Source organism: Agelaius tricolor, unplaced genomic scaffold (genome assembly GCF_023055355.1).
Source record: "Agelaius tricolor isolate 1412-34295 unplaced genomic scaffold, bAgeTri1.0.p SCAF_70, whole genome shotgun sequence".
NCBI classification, from domain to species: Eukaryota; Metazoa; Chordata; class Aves; order Passeriformes; family Icteridae; genus Agelaius; species Agelaius tricolor.
In genome coordinates this window covers 1,256,500-1,273,139 of record NW_027269330.1, presented here as the reverse complement: position 1 = coordinate 1,273,139, position 16,640 = coordinate 1,256,500, and the positions used below count along the sequence as shown (strand labels likewise).

The window sequence follows — 16,640 nt, the reverse complement described above, 5'->3', positions numbered from 1 at the left end:
TTTACTCCGCGCCGCGCATGCGCACAGTGTACAGCGCCGCCGCCATGTCGAGCCGCGGGCGGCGGGACCGGGAGTCCCGGGAGCCCCGAGAGTCCCGCGGAGCCTCGGCCGCCAGCGCCTCCGCCCGCGCCTCCTCCCGCAGCCGCCGCGACGCCGACGGAGAGCGCCCGCGGGGCCGGCGGGACGCGGAGCGGGAGCGCGCGCGGCGGGAGGCGGCGGAGGCGCTGCCAGTGGATCTCGCGCGCGTCAAGCGGGAACCGGGCACCGGCACCGGGAGCAGCGTCTGGGGCGGCTCCGGTACTGCCGGGCCCGCCGCGCCCGTGCGGGTGAAGAGGGAGCGGGAGCCGGATGGAGACTCCGACCCTGAGCCCGAGCCCGCCGGTGAGGACCGGGAGGAACGAATGGGACCGGAGGGCTGAGGGAACACGGGGCTGTGGGGGGGGGTCTGGGGGTGTGAGAGGACATTGGGGGTGTCTGGAGGGGACGCTGGGGGTGTCTGGGGGTCCTGGGATGGGAGTGGGGTGTCTCAGGGGACACTGGGGTGTCTGGGGGGGTTCTGGGACCGGGGGGTCACCGGTCCTGGTCACCAGAGCTCAGCTCTGGGTAGTGTTTGAGGGCACTGGGGGGAGCTGGGGCTCAGCCCCAGGGAGGTGTCACAGAGAGGGGCTGGGGGGATCATCCTCGTGTTTTTGGGGTTCTGTGCCCCCCTTTTCACACCCTCCCGCCCTCCCCAGTGCGTTATGGGCGCTTCGACCCAGAGGACCAGCGCAGCCGGCACTGCCCCTACCTGGACACCATCAACAAGTGGGTGATGGGGGTGCTTTGGGGTGCCCCTGGCCCCGGGGGTCCCCCCTGCTGCCCCCCAGCCCCCTGACACCGCTGTCCCCTCAGGAGTGTCCTGGACTTCGACTTTGAGAAGCTCTGCTCCATCTCCCTGTCCCACATCAACGTCTACGCCTGCCTCGTCTGCGGGAAGTACTTCCAGGGTGAGAGCCCCCTCTGGGGCTGCTGGGGCATGGGGACAGCCAGGGGACAGCCAGGAGAGATAGAGGACAGCAGGGACAGCCAGGCGACACCCAGAAGTGATGGGGGACACCACTGGGGACAGCCAGGGGTGATGGGGGCCAGCCAGGGGCAGGGTGGGTGCTGGGGCAGCTTGGGGACCCTTTCTGTGCCCCTGCCTCTGGCACAGTGCCCGGTGCCATCCCCGGTGCCCGGTGCCGTGCCCGGTGCCATTGTGGTGCCCGTGTCCCCGCAGGCCGCGGGCTGAAGTCGCACGCCTACATCCACAGTGTGCAGCTGAGCCACCACGTGTTCCTCAACCTGCACACGCTCAAGTTCTACTGCCTGCCCGACAACTACGAGATCATCGACTCCTCCCTCGAGGACATCACGGTGCGGGCACGGGGGATCAGGGGGGGTTTGGGGGGGATCTGCTCCATCTCTGAGGGGCTCAGGCTGGGGTCCCCCATCTCTGAGGGCTCTGTCCCCCCGCAGTACGTGCTGAAGCCCACCTTCACAGCCCAGCACATCGCCCACCTGGACAAGCAGGCCAAGCTGTCCCGGGCCTACGATGGCACCACGTACCTGCCTGGCATCGTGGGGCTCAACAACATCAAGGCCAACGACTACGCCAATGCTGTGCTCCAGGTGACACCAGGGTCCCCAGACTCCTCTGTGGGGCCGCAGGGATCATCCCCACCTCTGGATCTTTTCCAGTTCAGACTTTTCTGGGATTCCCCACTCACAGCAGTGCAGAGTCTGCCCCAAACGCCCCCCAGATCCCCTCCCATGGGGGTCCCGGGGCTGAACCCCCCCTGCTCTGCCCCCAGGCCCTGTCCAACGTGCCTCCCCTGAGGAATTACTTCCTGGAGGAGGAGAACTACCGGCGCATCCAGCGCCCGCCCGGGGACATCATGTTCCTGCTGGTGCAGCGCTTCGGGGAGCTCATGAGGAAGCTCTGGAACCCCCGGAACTTCAAGGCACACGTGTCCCCCCACGAGATGCTGCAGGCCGTGGTGCTCTGCAGCAAGAAGAACTTCCAGATCACCAAGCAGGGTGGGCTCTTGGGGGTGCAGGGCTGGGGGGCAAAGCTGGGTTTGAGGGAAAGAGCTGGGCCTGGGAGGTTCTGGGCTTGGGGGCTCGATTTGGGGATGCAGGGCTGGGTTTGGGGGGCAGGGCTGGGTCTGGGGGCTCTGGGTTGGGGGTGCAGGGCTGGGTTGGGGGTGCAGGGCTGGGTCTGGGGGCTCAGTTCACGGTTCAGATCCAGCAGGATCCAGGCTCAGCTGCAGCTGTGCTGTTGCAGGGGATGGGGTGGAGTTCCTGTCCTGGTTCCTGAACGCGCTGCACGCGGCGCTGGGCGGCACCAAGAGGAAGAAGAAGAGTGAGTGGGGGGAGGTTCTGGGGGGGCCCTCGGGGGCTGCTGTGCCCCCACTGAGCCCCCCTTGTCCCCCCAGCCATCGTCACCGACGTGTTCCAGGGCTCCATGCGCATCTTCACCAAGAAGCTGCCACACCCTGACCTGGTGGGACTGGGGGGGAATGGGGGGTCCTGGGGTGCAGTGGGGGGTGCCAGTGTCCAACGGGGCCTGCAGGGGAGAGTTGGGGTGCAATGGGAATGGCAGGGTCAGAAAAAGGGGTGTCAGGCTCAGGTGGGGTCTGGTGGGGAGCAGTTTGGGAGTGGTGGGGTTCTAACATGGGGTTTGGGTCAAATGAGGAAGTGTGATGGAGTTAAATGAGGGCTGGGGGGGGTATTGGGGTATGGTGGGGGTCTTTGGGTACAACAAAGGGGTTTTAGGGTCCTGTGGGGATGGAAAGAACAAATGAGTGGTGGGAAAGTCCGGTGGGGTGATGGATCCAAGGGGGGCTATGGATCCAGGGGGTGTTGGGTCTGGTTGGGGTGTGATGGATCCAGCAGGGCTGATGTGTCCAGCGGGGATGTGGGGTCCAGGGGGGCTGATGTGCCCCTCGGGGCTGCCCTGTGCCCCACGGGGTGCCCCAGCCCGCCGAGGAGAAGGCGCAGCTCCTGCAGAACAGCGAGTACCAGGAGCGCATGGTGGAGTCCACGTTCCTGTACCTGACCCTGGACCTGCCCACGGCGCCGCTCTACAAGGACGAGAAGGAGCAGCTGATCATCCCCCAGGTGCCCCTGTTCAGCATCCTGGCCAAGTTCAACGGCAGCACCGAGAAGGAGTACAAGACCTACAAGGAGAACTTCCTGAAGCGCTTCCAGCTGACGCGCCTGCCGCCCTACCTCATCTTCTGCATCAAGCGCTTCACCAAGAACAACTTCTTCGTGGAGAAGAACCCCACCATCGTCAACTTCCCCATCACGTGAGCCCTGGGCAGGGGGCAGGGGGCTTGTGGGGAGGGTTAAAAGTGTCCAAGAGGAGATTGGGGGGATCTGGGGGGGGTGAAGGCAGCTCTAGGGGGTTTTAAATGCCTGTGAAGTGCTGGCAACATCTAGAGGGGCTTTGGAAGCACCCGAGCCAGGGGAGGCGAATGTAGATATCTGAGGGGTGTGCTGGGCATCTGGGGGACTGCAGCAGTCCAGGAGGGACGGGAGGCCCCTGTGGGTGTCTGAGGGTGCTGTGGGTGCCCAGGAACGTGGACCTGCGGGAGTACCTGTCCGAGGAGGTGCAGGCCGCGCACGCCCACACCACCTACGACCTCATCGCCAACATCGTGCACGACGGGAAGCCCTCGGAGGGCTCCTACCGCATCCACGTCCTGCACCACGTGAGTGTCCCCTCCCCGGGGGGCTGGGGGGCCGCGGGGACCCCCCGAGTCACCCCGGCCCCTCCCGGGTCCTGGCAGGGCACAGGGAAGTGGTACGAGCTGCAGGACCTGCAGGTGACCGACATCCTGCCCCAGATGATCACCCTGTCCGAGGCCTACATCCAGGTGAGGGGGACCCCACAATGTCCTGTGACACCCCCCCAGTGTCCCCTGACATCCCCAACCATCTCCTGAGCCCCACCAACCCCCTTCTGCTCTCCTGCAGATCTGGAAGCGACGCGAGGAGGACGAGACGAATCAACAACAAGGAGCCTGAGAGCCTTGGGGACACCCAGAACCCCTTGGGGACACCCAGAACCCCCCTGGGGACACCCAGAACCCCTTGGGGACAACCAAACCCCCCTGGGGACACCCAGAACCCCTTGGAGACACCCCCAGCCCCCCCTTGGGGGTATCCCCAGCCCCCTAGGGGTACCCTGAGACCCCTTTAGGAGCACCCCAAGCTCCCCCGTGGACACCCAGACTCGCAGGGACACCCAACACCCACCTGGGCACACCCCCAGTCCCCCCTGGAGCTGTGTGCATCCCAGTAAATGCCTCCCACTATTTTTGTAACTCATTTTCACCTCTTCTCTTCTTTGGGTTTGGGGAGTTTGTGGCTTCTGCTGCTGCCTGTGACACCCCCCAGCCCTCACCAGCCCCCAGACGCTGAGGCAGAGCTGCATCCAAGCTTTATTGGGGAAAGCGGGGGGGTCCTGGTGCCCCCCTAGAGCCAGACGTGGTCCTTGCAGTGCTGCAGGGCCTGCGGGGGGCCCGGGGGTCACTCGGGGTGCAGGGGGTGCCAGCCCCAGTGTCCCCCCCGTGTCCCCACTCACCTGGCAGCGCCGCGCCGCCTCCGGGCCCGAGCACCAGAACATGGGGCCCAGGGCACAGGGGCCCAGGGACAGGGACAGCGCGGGGACAGTGGCACCCTTGGGGTCCTGGGGGGGGACACAGCCATGAGGGGCTCCCCCAAGGGTGGGGACACCCCCAGGAGCCCTCCCCAGGCTGTGCCTTGTGCACTCTGGCACTGTCCCCTGGAGGGACGGTGGCACTGCCTGGGGACCTCAGTGTGTCCCCAGGGGTGACGGGCTGGGACAGCCCAGGATGTGTCCCCAAGGGCTGTGACAGCCCAGGATGTGTCCCCAAGGGCTGTGACACTCAGGATGTGTCCCCAAGGACTGTGCAGCCCAGGATATGTCCCCAAGGACTGTGACACTCAGGATGTGTCCCCAGGGGCTGTGGCAGCCCAGGATGTGTCCCCAAGGGCAGTGACAGCCCAGGATGTGTCCCCAAGGGCTGTGGCACTCAGGATGTGTCCCCAAGGGCTGTGACACTCATGATGTGTCCCCAAGGGCTGTGGCAGCCCAGGATGTGTCCCCAAGGGCTGTGACACTCAGGATGTGTCCCCAAGGGCTGTGGCACTCAGCTTTGGGGCTGCCCTAGCATTTGTGTCCCTGGCATGGCTCCCGGGGACCGCGACACTCGGGGGTGTGTCCCGAGGGCTGTGGCACTCCCGGCCGTGTCCCCTCAGTGTGGTGCCACCCTGGGGTGCCCTGTCACCTCCTCCTGGGGACCATCCCGCCCCGTGTCCCCCCTCACCTCCTCCCTGACACAGTCTGCCAGCCGCACCACGATGGCCTCCAGCGCCCAGGGCGGTGGCAGCGTCCCCTCGTGCTGGCTGTCGCCGCTGTCGCCGCTGTCGCCGCTGCCGCTGCAGGCCAGGAAGAGGCGGCAGAGCAGGCGCGGCCCCAGGCGGCCCAGCAGCCCCTCGAGGGCCAGCTCCGCGTAGCGCTCGGCCAGGCACTGGCAGGCCCCGGCCAGGGGCAGCGGCAGCGCCCGGCACAGCCCGGCCACCGCCGCCGCCACCGAGCGCACCGGCACCGCCGCCTCGGCCCGCGCCACCAGCGAGCGGCACAGCCAGCACCGCGGCAGCGGCAGCGACAGCGGGGACAGCCCCGAGCCCTGCGGGACAGGGGACACTGTACAGGGACAGGGGACATTGTACAGGGACAGGGGATACTGTACAGGGACAGGAGACAGTGCCGGGGACAGGGGACACTGCACAGGGACAGGGGACACTGTACATGGACAGGGGACCTGCAGAGTAGAGGGGACACTGCACAAGGACAGGGGATACTGTGGGGGATAGGGCACACTGCAGAGGGACAGGGGACACTGTACAGGGACAGGGGACACTGCGGGGGACAGGGGACACTGCAGAGGGACAGGGGACACTGCAGCCAGTGCTGGGCACTCTGTGTGGCCGTGCCCTGCTGCCACCCCGCCCCGCTGTCCCCGTGTCCCCGTACCTGCAGGTGGCTGCCAGGCCCCTCAAGGACGGGCACAGCCCCGGGCTCGGGACAGAGCTTCAGCTCGGTACAGACCTTCAGGGGGTCCTGCGGGGCACACAGAGTGACCCGGCTGTCCCCAGCCCCCCGGGGCGGCCACGCTGTGCCCAGGGGCACCTGTCCCCCTCCCCTGTGGCACCTCCACGGCCGATTGGTTGGAGATTTTGCGGAGTGATTCCAAGAGCTGCTGGCACAGGGCACAGGCGTCCTGCAGGAGAGGACAGGGGGACATGGGGACACGGGGACATGGGGACACGGGGGTCTGGGACGTTGGGAAATGGCCACAGAGGAGGACAGGGACATGGGGAGCATGAGGACGTGGGGATGTGTGGCACAGGGATGTTCGGAGGTGGGACACGGGGACGGACATAGGGACATGGGGACATGGGGGAATGGGGACATGGGGACGAGGGGGATGGCTGGGGACTCGTTGGTGTGGGACCATGGTGGGAGGACTGGGACCCCTCTGGAGGTCTGGGGACATTCAGGGAGGGGGCACAGGGACACAGGGAAGGGTGGGGGGACATCAGAGGGGTGCTGGGGACACGGGGGGGGGTCTCACCTCACTGGGGGCGTCTCTCAGCACCTCGGGGGGCCCCTGGCCGAGGAGGGGGCAGCGCCCCAGGGCCCCGCAGCGCAGCGCCGTCACCCAGTCCTGGCACCGGGCAGAGGGGGGCACCCCACAGCCCCCCCCCGGCGCCCCCAAACCTGCGGCCACGGTCAGGGGGGCCTGGCAGCCCAGGACCCCCCCAGAGCCACCCCACCCCAACACCAGCCCTCTGGGGGGACCCCTCAATGAACCCTCCTCATCCAGTACCCATGGGTGGAAGGGACCCCCCAGTGACACCCCCATGCCCCATCCACACCCCAAGAGGGGTCCAGACCCGCACCCAAGGGCCCCCCGCCCCCCTTGCCAGGGTCTGTGCCCCCGTCACTTCAGCACAGGGTCCTTGAGGGAGACACGCAGCTCTGGGGGTGCCCCAGGTGTGGGGGTGCCCCAGGTGTGGGGGGCACGGGCCCTACCTGGGCTGGTCCCGAGCAGGGCGAGGAGCAGCGGCAGTGCCAGGGCCATGGCAGGGGACAGGGCAGAGCACGGGGACAGCGCTGCCGGGACCGAGCCCGCGGGCTCTTAAAGCGGGCGGGATGTGGCCGCTGGGACCGTGCCAGCTCACGGGGACAGGTGTGTCACAGCCACGGGGACACCGCGGGGCCGCCACCCCCGCCCTGCCGCTCTGCGCTGGCCCCACGCCCGGGTCCCCACTCAAGGGCCCCGTGACCCCGGCAGGGCCCCCTGCAATGTCCCCGTGTCCCCACTGAGTCCCCGGCGCTGTCCCTGAGTTCCCATTGGGGTCCCCCTGTCCCCAAACTCCCGCACCCCCTCAGCCCCCCCTGTCCCCCCGCCGCATCTCATCCCCCTCCCCTCTGCCGTGTCCCCTTTGTGCCACCACGGTCCCACAGCCCAATATTCCCCCCGTGTCCCTCCTGTCACACTCCAACCCCCCTGGCCCCCTCTGCTCCCCTTCGTGTCCCCCCAAAATGTCCCACGGCTCGAAACCCTCATGTCCTCCCTTGTTCCCGTGTCCCCCATGTCCCCCATGTCCCCCGTGTCCTTTATTTCCCCTGTGTCCTCCGTGTCCCCCATGTCCCCACACCCCCATGTCCCTGGTGTCCTTGGTGTCCCCCGTGTCCCTGATTTCCCCTGTGTCCCCCCTGTCCCCCCAGTCCCCAATCCCCCCCCCGTCCTGCCCCTCCCTGTGCCCCTGTCCCCTCCCAGTCCCTTCCCGGCAGGGCCCTCCCCGGTCCCCCCTGACCCCACTCGTCCCTCGAGAGCCCTCAGGGCAGGTGCGGCCCCACGGGCGGGGCACCTGGCCCAGGTGAGGCTCTGCGATGGCTCCCAGGTGCCCCTGTGTCCCCCTGTGTGCCCCCCCCAGTGCCACCCTCCCACCCTGTCCTTGTCCCCCCACGGTGCCACCCCCGTCCTTGTGCCACCCTCGGTGTCCCCTCCCCTCCCGCAGCAATCCCGGCTCTTTCGTAACCAAATAATTTATTTCCTAACAATCAAACAAGACAGAAATATCCATGGACACAGCAAAGATTTCCTAAAACACGGAATTCCTAAAAAAAAAAAAAAAAAAAAAGGAAAAAAAAAAGAAAAAAAAAGAAGGGAAAAAAAAGGGAAAAAAAAAAAAAAAAGAGAAAAAAGCACCATTCTATTGGCTTGCCACGGGGGTTCAGCCCTGCAGTGGGATACTCATATTTTCATATTTACAGCAGGAACGGCTGGAAATGGGAGCTGAGCCCCTCCCAGCCGGGCTGGAGCCACTGCTTGGGGAGCAGAAAGAACAGAAAAGAAGAGGGGGGAAAAGCACAAATCAGAGGCGTCCCAAAGAATAACAAAGGAAAGCTTGAGTGGAGACGGGGGTGGCTCCGCTGGAAAAATCAAGGATGAAAAGAAAAGGAAATTTTGGTGCTTCCTGGGAGCTGGTGGTTTGGGATCTGCATTCCAAAAGGAAAAAGAAAGGAAAACCAGCCCCAAAAATGGGGGGGTGGGTTTGGTCCCCACCCGTCTGTGCCCCGATCCAACTCCCCCCACTCCCCGGATTTTTTATTTTTGTCACAACCTATAAAAAAGTCCTTCCTGCAGCTTATTTGATAGGAATGCTGGTGGATCAGTGAATTCCAGGAGAAGGCTGGCACCACCACTGGGGACCCGGGGAGATTCTGGGTTAGTGCAGAGTTCTGGGGGTCCTGGAGCACAGCCCCACAGTGCAAAGGGCTGGGAAGGGTCAGCCTGGGGCAGGAGGGGAAAAAAGGGGGAAAAAAAGGCATTGGGAACTCAGAAAGGCACGAACCTGCCAAAGCCCCTCATCTGTGCTGAGGCCAAACCTTCAGAATGTCCAAAACCAACCAAAAATCGGCGTTTGGTACCTCTGGAAGGGCCCTCCCAGTGCTGGGAAGCACCTGCCCAGAGCTGGGATTCCCCAGGTGAAGGCAAAGCCACCCGAGCCAGGGCCCCAGCAGCTGGTATTCCCCTTTTTCTCTGTGTTTTCCACCTTTTGGCCTTTTTTTCCCTCTTTTTGGCGGTGCAGGGGGTTGAGCTCAGGTGCCCAGGGTCTGTGACAATGCCAGAGGGTGGAAAATTCCAGCAGCTTTGAAGGAAAATTCCTTGTGGTTTGGTTTTCTTTTTTTGTTGTTTTTTTTTTTTTTTTTTTCTCTTATGAGCCAGCACATGGAAAAAAAGAGCCAGAACCTGGAGAATTTGGGCAACTTGTGGGGCCTGTGGGTTCCCACTACCCCATGTGAGCCAGGAATGGGACTGGGGTATAGAAAGGAAAAAGAAAGGAGAGGAAAAAGGAAAAAGGAAAAAGGAAAAAGGAAAAAGGAAAGGAAAGGAAAGGAAAGGAAAGGAAAGGAAAGGAAAGGAAAGGAAAATGAGAAAGGGGCAAAGGGGAAGAGAAAAGGAGAAAAGAAGAGAAGGAAAAGAAAGATAAGGAGAGAAGGGAAACAAGAAAAGGAAAAGAGGAAGGGGATAAGGAGGAAAGGGAAAAAAAGGGGAAAGAAAAAAGGAAGGGAAGGGGAAGGACACAGGAAAGGAAGAAGCACTGGAGTCTCCGGCTGCCCGTGCGCCCCCTCGCACTGCAGGGAGCCCTCGCTGCCTCCCAGCACCTGCAGCTCCTGAGCGGCACCGGCAGAGGGTCGGGGCTTCACCCCAGCCCCGTGAGGCTCCCGGACCCCTCAGCCCGGCCTGGGCGGCTCCAGGGGCTGGAAAAGCGCCGGGACCAGCCCGAGGGGAGAGGGAAGGCGCTGGAGGCAGAGCTCTCCGCGTCTCCACGAGCAGGAAGGGCTGGGAACGCTCCCTCCGGTGCGCTGGGGAACGAATCCGCAGCAGGGCTGGGAAGCCCGGGCTGCCCCTCCAGGAGCCCGGGCCGATCCCGGCGGAGGCAGAGGGAGAATCCCGCGGGTTATTGCTGAGCAGAGGCATCATCTTTGTGCTGAAGGGGTGGAGAGAGGCCCCGGGCTCCCTCCGAGGTAGAAGAAGCTGTCCCCGAGAGGATGGGAAGGGAATTCCAGGGGTCTGGAAGGCCGTGCCACGCTCCGGGAGTGGCACAGGAGCCCACGGCTCTGAGCCTGCCCCAGCCAGGAACGCTCCGGGGCCGGGCAGGGCTGGCTTGGGGTCCCTGAAGGTTTAGAGTCGGGCGAGGCAGCCCCGACTGAGGCTGATCCCAAACGCTCCCAGCCCGGCCCCGCGGATGGGAGCTCCACAAAGCACCGGCTCTGTCTTCAACCTGCTCCCGAAAACCCTCAGCTTTTCCTGAGGATGGAGGAGATGGGGAGCACCGGGCAGTGACAGCCTGGGGAGCACCCAGGGGAGGCTCCTGAGGTCGCTGCTATTGCCGGGACATTCCCGGGCGCTCCAGGGTGGGCAGAGCGGGGCGGGGCGGGCCGGGCAGAGAGGCCGGCGGAGCCCCGGGAAAAAACGGAGCCCCGGGAGCGGGCGGAGCCCCGGGAGCGGGCGGTGCCAACGGAGCCCCGGGAGCGGGCGGAGCCCCGGGAGCGGGCGGGCCGGCGGGGGTTTCCGTGCAGGGAATGCTGGCGGGGTCGCTGTCGCTGTCGCTGTGCTGGCTAGCGGGATCCCGAGGGAAGAGCTCCCTAAATGCCCACGGGAAGCTTCCTGCCGCCGGCCAGCTTGGCGCGGGCGCCGCCGGAGCTGGAGTAGCCCTCGTCGCTGCCCAGGCTCTGCAGGCTGCCGCGCTCGTCCGAGTCGCTGGGGCTGCTGCTGCTCCAGTCCAGGTCGGCCGGGAGGTCGTCCGTGCTCTCCACATCCACGTCCATCTCTTCTGCCGGGGACACGGGGAGGGTTGGGGCTCCGGCAGGGCCAGGGCTCCCCGCGGCCGCGCCCCGGCGCGGGCTCTCACCTTGGTCCGAGTCGGAGCGATCGGAGGAGAGGCTGGAGCCGATGCTGTCGATCCTGACCCGCTCCATGCCCAGCTTCTCCAGCTGCCGCTGCAGGTGCCGCTGCTCCCGCTGCAGCTGCTCGATCTGGTGCAGGGCACGGCGCTCCTGGTCCTCCAGCTTCTGCGGGGAACACGGCACCCTGAGCCCGGGATTCCCTGGAACCACCCGGGAACCATCCAGCATTCCTGGCCCAATCCACCTCGGTTCCCAAGGGGCTCCCACCTTCAGCACATTTGGGATGTGGATGGAGCCATGTGGATTCCAACCCTCCCAAGTCATCCCAGCCCAATTCAGAACTCCCCCAGTTATCCCAGCCCCATCCCAGTGCTCCCCCCGTTATCCCAGCCCCATCCCAGTGCTCTCCCAGTTATCCCAGCCCCATCCCAGTGCTCTCCCCATTACCCCAGCCCCATCCCAGTGCTCCCCCCATTATCCCAGCCCCATCCCAGTGCTCTCCCCGTTACCCCAGCCCCATCCCAGCCCTCTCCCCGTTACCCCAGCCCCATCCCAGCCCTCTCCCAGTTACCCCAGCCCCATCCCAGTGTTCTCCCCCTTATCCCAGCCCCATCCCAGTGCTCTCCCCGTTACCCCAGCTCCATCCTGGTGCTCTCCCCATTATCCCAGCTCCATCCCAGCCCTCTCCCCGTTACCCCAGCCCCATCCTGGTGCTCTCCCCATTACCCCAGCCCCATCCCAGCCCTCTCCCCATTACCCCAGCCCCATCCCAGCCCTCTCCCCATTACCCCAGCCCCATCCCAGCCCTCTCCCCGTTATCCCAGCCCCATCCCAGCCCATGCCCCATCCTGCAATGCTGCTCCCAGCTCCCAGCCCGGTGCCATTTAGGCTCACCTGGATGTGGAGCCTGGCCCTGGTGAGCAGGCTGAGCGTGGTGTGCCGCCCGGCCGCTGCCCCCAGGGGCACCAGCCCCTTCAGCCTCTCCAGGCACAGCCGCAGCTGGGCGCGCCTGCAACGGGAGCACACGGCAGCCTCAGCTTCCCAAAGGCCATTCCCACCCCACTGCTGGGGGAAATGGGGCTGCTGGGGGCTAAACCCCACCAGGAGCATTCCCAGCACCCATGGATTCCAGAAACTGGGAGAGAATGCAGCCAGGCAAAAGGAAAAGCTCCTGGATAAACCCTGCCGGCTGCTGGGGGGATCCCAGGCAACAAAATGCCAATGACCTCGTGATTCTGGGTGAGAAAATCCACTTTTGGTCATTCTCCCCCATCTCAGGGGGGCTGTGTGGCTCCTGCCCAGGCTAACACCCAGCTGCACATCCCTTGGGAGTGCTTCCTTTCCCTATTTTTAGTAGGAACAGGGTGGTTTTGGATACAAAAGCCCCAGATCCCTGCAGGAGCACTGGCTGTTCTCCAGGAATCCTCCCTCTTCCTGTAACATCTGGGTTTTCTCTGCTTTAACAGGTTAGTGCGAGAGGGAAGCTCCAGCTCCTGGAGGAAATCCCTTTTTCTGCTGAAAAAAGCAGCAGATCCCAGTTTCCCTGTGCCCATTCCCAACCCCAAGATGTAGGTCAGGTCCTTGGGAAGGGGTTGTAACACCCATCCCTGAGCCACCTGATCCCGGGCAGCTCCAAAGGGATTTTGCAAGGACCTGCTGGTCTTGTTTGGGATATGCTGGGAGGGAACAGGGATTTCCTCACCCAAAGGGCCTCGGGATGGCAACACAGCCAAAAAAAGTGGGATTTACTCGGGGTAAATCCCAAACTCCAGCTGGCTCAAAGATGAGCCTGTGAAAACATAATTTTCCTGAATAAGCAGGGCTGTGGAGATGGAGCTGGTTCCCAACAACCAAGGACAGGGAATGCTTTAATCCTCGGCGTCCTTTATCCCCTTCCTTCCCTCCCAAGCCATCTCAGGATGGTGGAACACCCCTGGAAAAGCAACAATTGCCCCCAGCCCAGCTCCTGACACTCACCTGTTCTTCTCCATCTCATTGTGCGTCGACCTGGAAGAGAAGGAAGAAGTTATTAACTCCTCTGGCTGATTAGGGATTAGCACTTGGGATTAACGTGTGGGAATTAGCAAAGGCTCCCTGCAAAAGCTGCACACCTGGGGGGCTCCCAGAGCTCCACACCCAGGCACGGGGAGTGCCAGGGTCAGGAACACCAGGAAATGGGATTTCAAACCAGAGACTCCTGAGCTTTAGAGCTGGGCTTGCATCAACAGCTCATCCCTGCCCCTCAGCCCAGGAACATAAAGTGGAAAAGCCTTCCCTGTGTCCAAGAGCACCGAGCAGCTCTGGAGGAGACCCCAAACAAATTAAAACCATAACAAATGCCCCTGAAGCTCCCCAGTTCCACAGAGCTGGGAAGAGGAGGAAAACAAGCCAGGGTTGGCTTTCCCCCCTCTGAAATCCAGGAGGAGGCCACAGGAGCTGCTTCCCTGCCCTGACTTCCTGACACCTCCAGAGGCTCCACTCCAGTTTGGGGGAAAATGTTGTTATGTGCCTGAAAATATAAATTGGGAATAACCCAGAGGCTGCGTGGATGGGGATGTCCACTGGGATGGCCCTGGGGGCTCTGGGAGTGCTGGAAAAACAAGGGATGTCACCAAAGAGAAAGGCAGGGATGTCACTGAAGGGAAAATGAGGGAATGTCACCAAAGGGAAAGGCAGGGATGTCACTGAACGGAAAATGAGAGAATGTCACCAAAAGGAAACCAGGGATGTCACCAAAGGGAAACCAGGGATGTCACCAAAGGGAAAGGCAGGGATGTCACCAAAGAGAAAGACAGGGATGTCACCAAAAGGAAACCAGGGATGTCACCAAAGGGAAAGCAGGGATGTCACCACCACAGCAGTGGGAGATGCTCTCCGAGGTCTCCTTCCCTTTTCCAGCCTTTCCTGATGGATCACCCTGCTCCAGTGGCTTTTGGAGCCCATCTCCCACGTGCCCGGAATTGTTCCATCCCAGCAGGGACATTTCCCACTCCAGGGGACTCTCCTGGCACACTGGAAGGGCTCAGCCCCTGGGCAGGGTCTCCTTTCCATTTCTCCCTGGATAAATGTTTCACACCCAGCCCTTTACCAAGGGGCTGCCATGGGCTGCAGCTTTGTGAGTTTTTTCCTTAATTCTAAATTATCCAAACACTTCTTGAGCACAGGTACAGACAGGGGTGAAGCTCCCATCACCTCCACACCCCTTAATTACAAATCCCTCCTCTTTTCTGCCTGGATCCTTCCTGGAATGGCTCCTTTCTCTTCAGGACTTGCATTCACCATCACCAATATTAAGAGGGGGAAAAAAATGATTTGGATTCATGGATTTAAATTCTGGATGAAACAAACAGGGACAGAGGGGATGGCAGCCTCACCCCGGGGCAGGTGGAGCTCCCACATCCTCTCCAGAGCCACCTCATGCCCACAGAGCCACTGCTTTGGATCCCCAGCACTCTGAACCTCAGCTGATCACCACCTTTCCCTTCGGAATGTGTCGTTTTATTCCTGAAAACCCCAGCAGACCGACCCAAAGCGAACCAAATATCCCCAGAAGGAGCCCGCAGTGAATCCGGGCAGGACAAAGCCCCGGGTTCCCCGGTGCGATTCCGCCCCCCGAGGGGCTCCCGAGCCCCGCCCCGGCCCCGGGGCACCGGGGAATCGCCACCTGCCAAAGGTCGGGGCGGCGGCGCCGCGCAGACGGGAGCGCTCCCGAGCAGGAAAAGGGTGACAGATGTGCTGCCACCAGCAGCCGGCTCCTCCCTGGCACCTGGGGGACGCGTCGCGATGGGGCTGCTGCCCCCACAGCGCCCGGAGCCAGCGGCAGCGGAGGGTCCCGGCGGTGGGCAGGGGATTGGAGGGGAGGGATGAAGGCTCCGGGCTGTGGGGTTTGCCCCTGGAATTCAGTGTGGGTTCTGCAGCTTGGAGAAAAGAATTTAAAGCCAGCGGGGAACGAGGACAGAGGGACAAGGGGAGGCTCTGGGTGGGTTTGGGGTAATTCAGGAGGTGACAGGGGGGCCCCTCCAGCCCGGGCCGGCTCTGTGACAGCAGGAGCTCTCCGGGCCGGTCACCCAGGGACAGGAAGGTGCCACCCACGGTGTCACACCCGCTGACAGGTGGACTTTGGTGACAGCAGAGCCCCACCCAGGGCTGTCACACACCCAGCGACAACAGGACCTGCCCGAGCCGGGTCACCCCATGGAGCAGGGGCTGTCACACACACCCGGGGACAGGAGGTGCCCCCGGCACTGTGACACCCCCAGGGACGGCGGGGGGCCCCGCCAGAGCCCGGGTTACCGGGAAACCGGCCCGGCCCCGGTGCCAGCGGGGCCTCCCCGAGCCGGGACGGGACTTCCCGGGCCCGGGGCACACTTGGGCACAGGGGACCCGTCAGGGACCGAACAGCGCCATGACAGGAGGGTCCCCCGGGCCTGTCGCACCCCCGGTGACAGCGGGAGCGGGGCGGTGACCCCGGCCCGGCCCGGGAGCCGCGGCCTGACCGGACACGGAGCCCCGCGGGCCTGTCCCCCCGCCCGGTGCCAGCGGGGGCTCCCCGGGCAGGGCCGCGCGGGGCCGGAGCTGCCCCGGCCGGGCCCCACAACGGCCGGGCCCCTCCGGGCCGGTCCCCCCGCCCCGCCCGGTGCCGCCGTCACCTGCCGCCGCCGCCGCTCCTCCGGGCCTTGGCGCGGCGCCGCGGGGCCTCGCCGTCCTTCCCGCCGGGCCACAGCGAGGCGTAACCGTGCTCGGCTTCTGCGGAGACACAACGGCGGTCGCGGGTCACGGCGGGGCCCGGCCGGGGGCGCCGCCGGGGGCACCGCGGGGGCGGCGCGGGGGGTACCTCGCTCCCGCCGCTCCAGGAACTCGGCGGCCTCCAGCAGCATCTGGATGCCGAGGCGGGGGGGGGCGGCCATGGCGGGGCCGGGACGGGCCGCGACCGGCGGCGGGGGGGGAGCGGCGGCCTCTGCCCGCCCCGAGCGCCGCTCCGCCAGACCCCGCGCGCGCCACGCCCCCGCCGCCGCTCATTGGCGGAAGTTGAGACAGGCCCCGCCCGACCCCGCCGCTGATTGGAGGATGAGGAGAAGGCCCCGCCCAGCGCCTCCACGAGCGGCGGAGAGGGAGCGTGGCCGCGCCTGAGGACACGCCCCCCGCTCGCTGCTATTGGACGAGAGCGCCACGCCCTCCTGCTATTGGCCCGACCCTTCCCTGGCGGGGCCCCGCCCACACAACGGGCCCCGCCCCCTTGGCCGCACGCTCTGCCCTGACTCACTTCCTGCCGCTCAGCCAATGGCGAGGCCGGACGGGGGAGGGGGCGGCGCCTCGGCTACGTCGGGCAACGTAAGCACGGACAGCGACAGGGACCCCCGGACAGGGACCCCCGGGACCCCAGGATGGGGACAGGGACCACCGGACAGGGACCCCCGGGATGGGGACAGAGCCTCTGAGAGAGGGACAGACCCCCCTGGGACAGGGACAGACACCCCCACAGAGCCAGGACCCCCAACCCCCCTCCAAGCAGCCACCCCCACGCCAGGGCCGTGACACCCCCGGGCAGGGCCCCCCTGTGCAGGGAGCACCTTGGGACCCCCAAATCAAGAACCACCCCCAA

General features: G+C 64.7%; 3 protein-coding genes across 7 annotated transcripts; 1 reads left to right on the top strand and 2 right to left on the bottom strand.

Moving 5' to 3' along the window:
- Positions 1-2: 2 nt before the first annotated feature.
- USP39 (ubiquitin specific peptidase 39) lies at positions 3-4,356 on the top strand. Its single transcript, XM_071417793.1, has 12 exons — positions 3-381; positions 735-804; positions 892-986; positions 1,259-1,395; positions 1,498-1,650; positions 1,833-2,058; positions 2,306-2,383; positions 2,457-2,524; positions 3,001-3,332; positions 3,602-3,737; positions 3,816-3,902; positions 4,003-4,356. Exons 1-12 carry the CDS (start codon positions 18-20, stop codon positions 4,051-4,053), a joined length of 1,797 nt encoding a protein of 598 aa, XP_071273894.1. The 5' UTR covers positions 3-17; the 3' UTR covers positions 4,054-4,356.
- SFTPB (surfactant protein B) lies at positions 4,203-6,980 on the bottom strand. The gene is made up of 6 exons (XM_071417615.1): positions 6,657-6,980; positions 6,267-6,335; positions 6,089-6,175; positions 5,379-5,915; positions 4,609-4,834; positions 4,203-4,222 (listed from the first exon to the last, which is right to left on the bottom strand). Exons 1-6 carry the CDS (start codon positions 6,978-6,980, stop codon positions 4,203-4,205), a joined length of 1,263 nt encoding a protein of 420 aa, XP_071273716.1.
- Positions 6,981-8,154: 1,174 nt separating this feature from the next.
- On the bottom strand, positions 8,155-16,048 carry MXD1 (MAX dimerization protein 1). Of its 5 annotated transcripts, none has more exons than XM_071417825.1 (6): positions 15,873-16,044; positions 15,688-15,784; positions 13,016-13,045; positions 11,933-12,047; positions 11,044-11,203; positions 8,155-10,962 (listed from the first exon to the last, which is right to left on the bottom strand). In XM_071417825.1, the coding sequence occupies exons 1-6, from the start codon at positions 15,943-15,945 to the stop codon at positions 10,778-10,780; spliced, it is 660 nt and encodes a 219-aa protein (XP_071273926.1). In that variant the 5' UTR covers positions 15,946-16,044; the 3' UTR covers positions 8,155-10,777. The 5 variants fall into 5 exon arrangements, with proteins under 5 accessions (XP_071273926.1, XP_071273925.1, XP_071273924.1 ...); XM_071417824.1 differs by having other exon boundaries at positions 8,155-10,965; positions 15,873-16,042; XM_071417823.1 differs by having other exon boundaries at positions 8,155-11,200; positions 15,873-16,048.
- Positions 16,049-16,640: the final 592 nt, after the last annotated feature.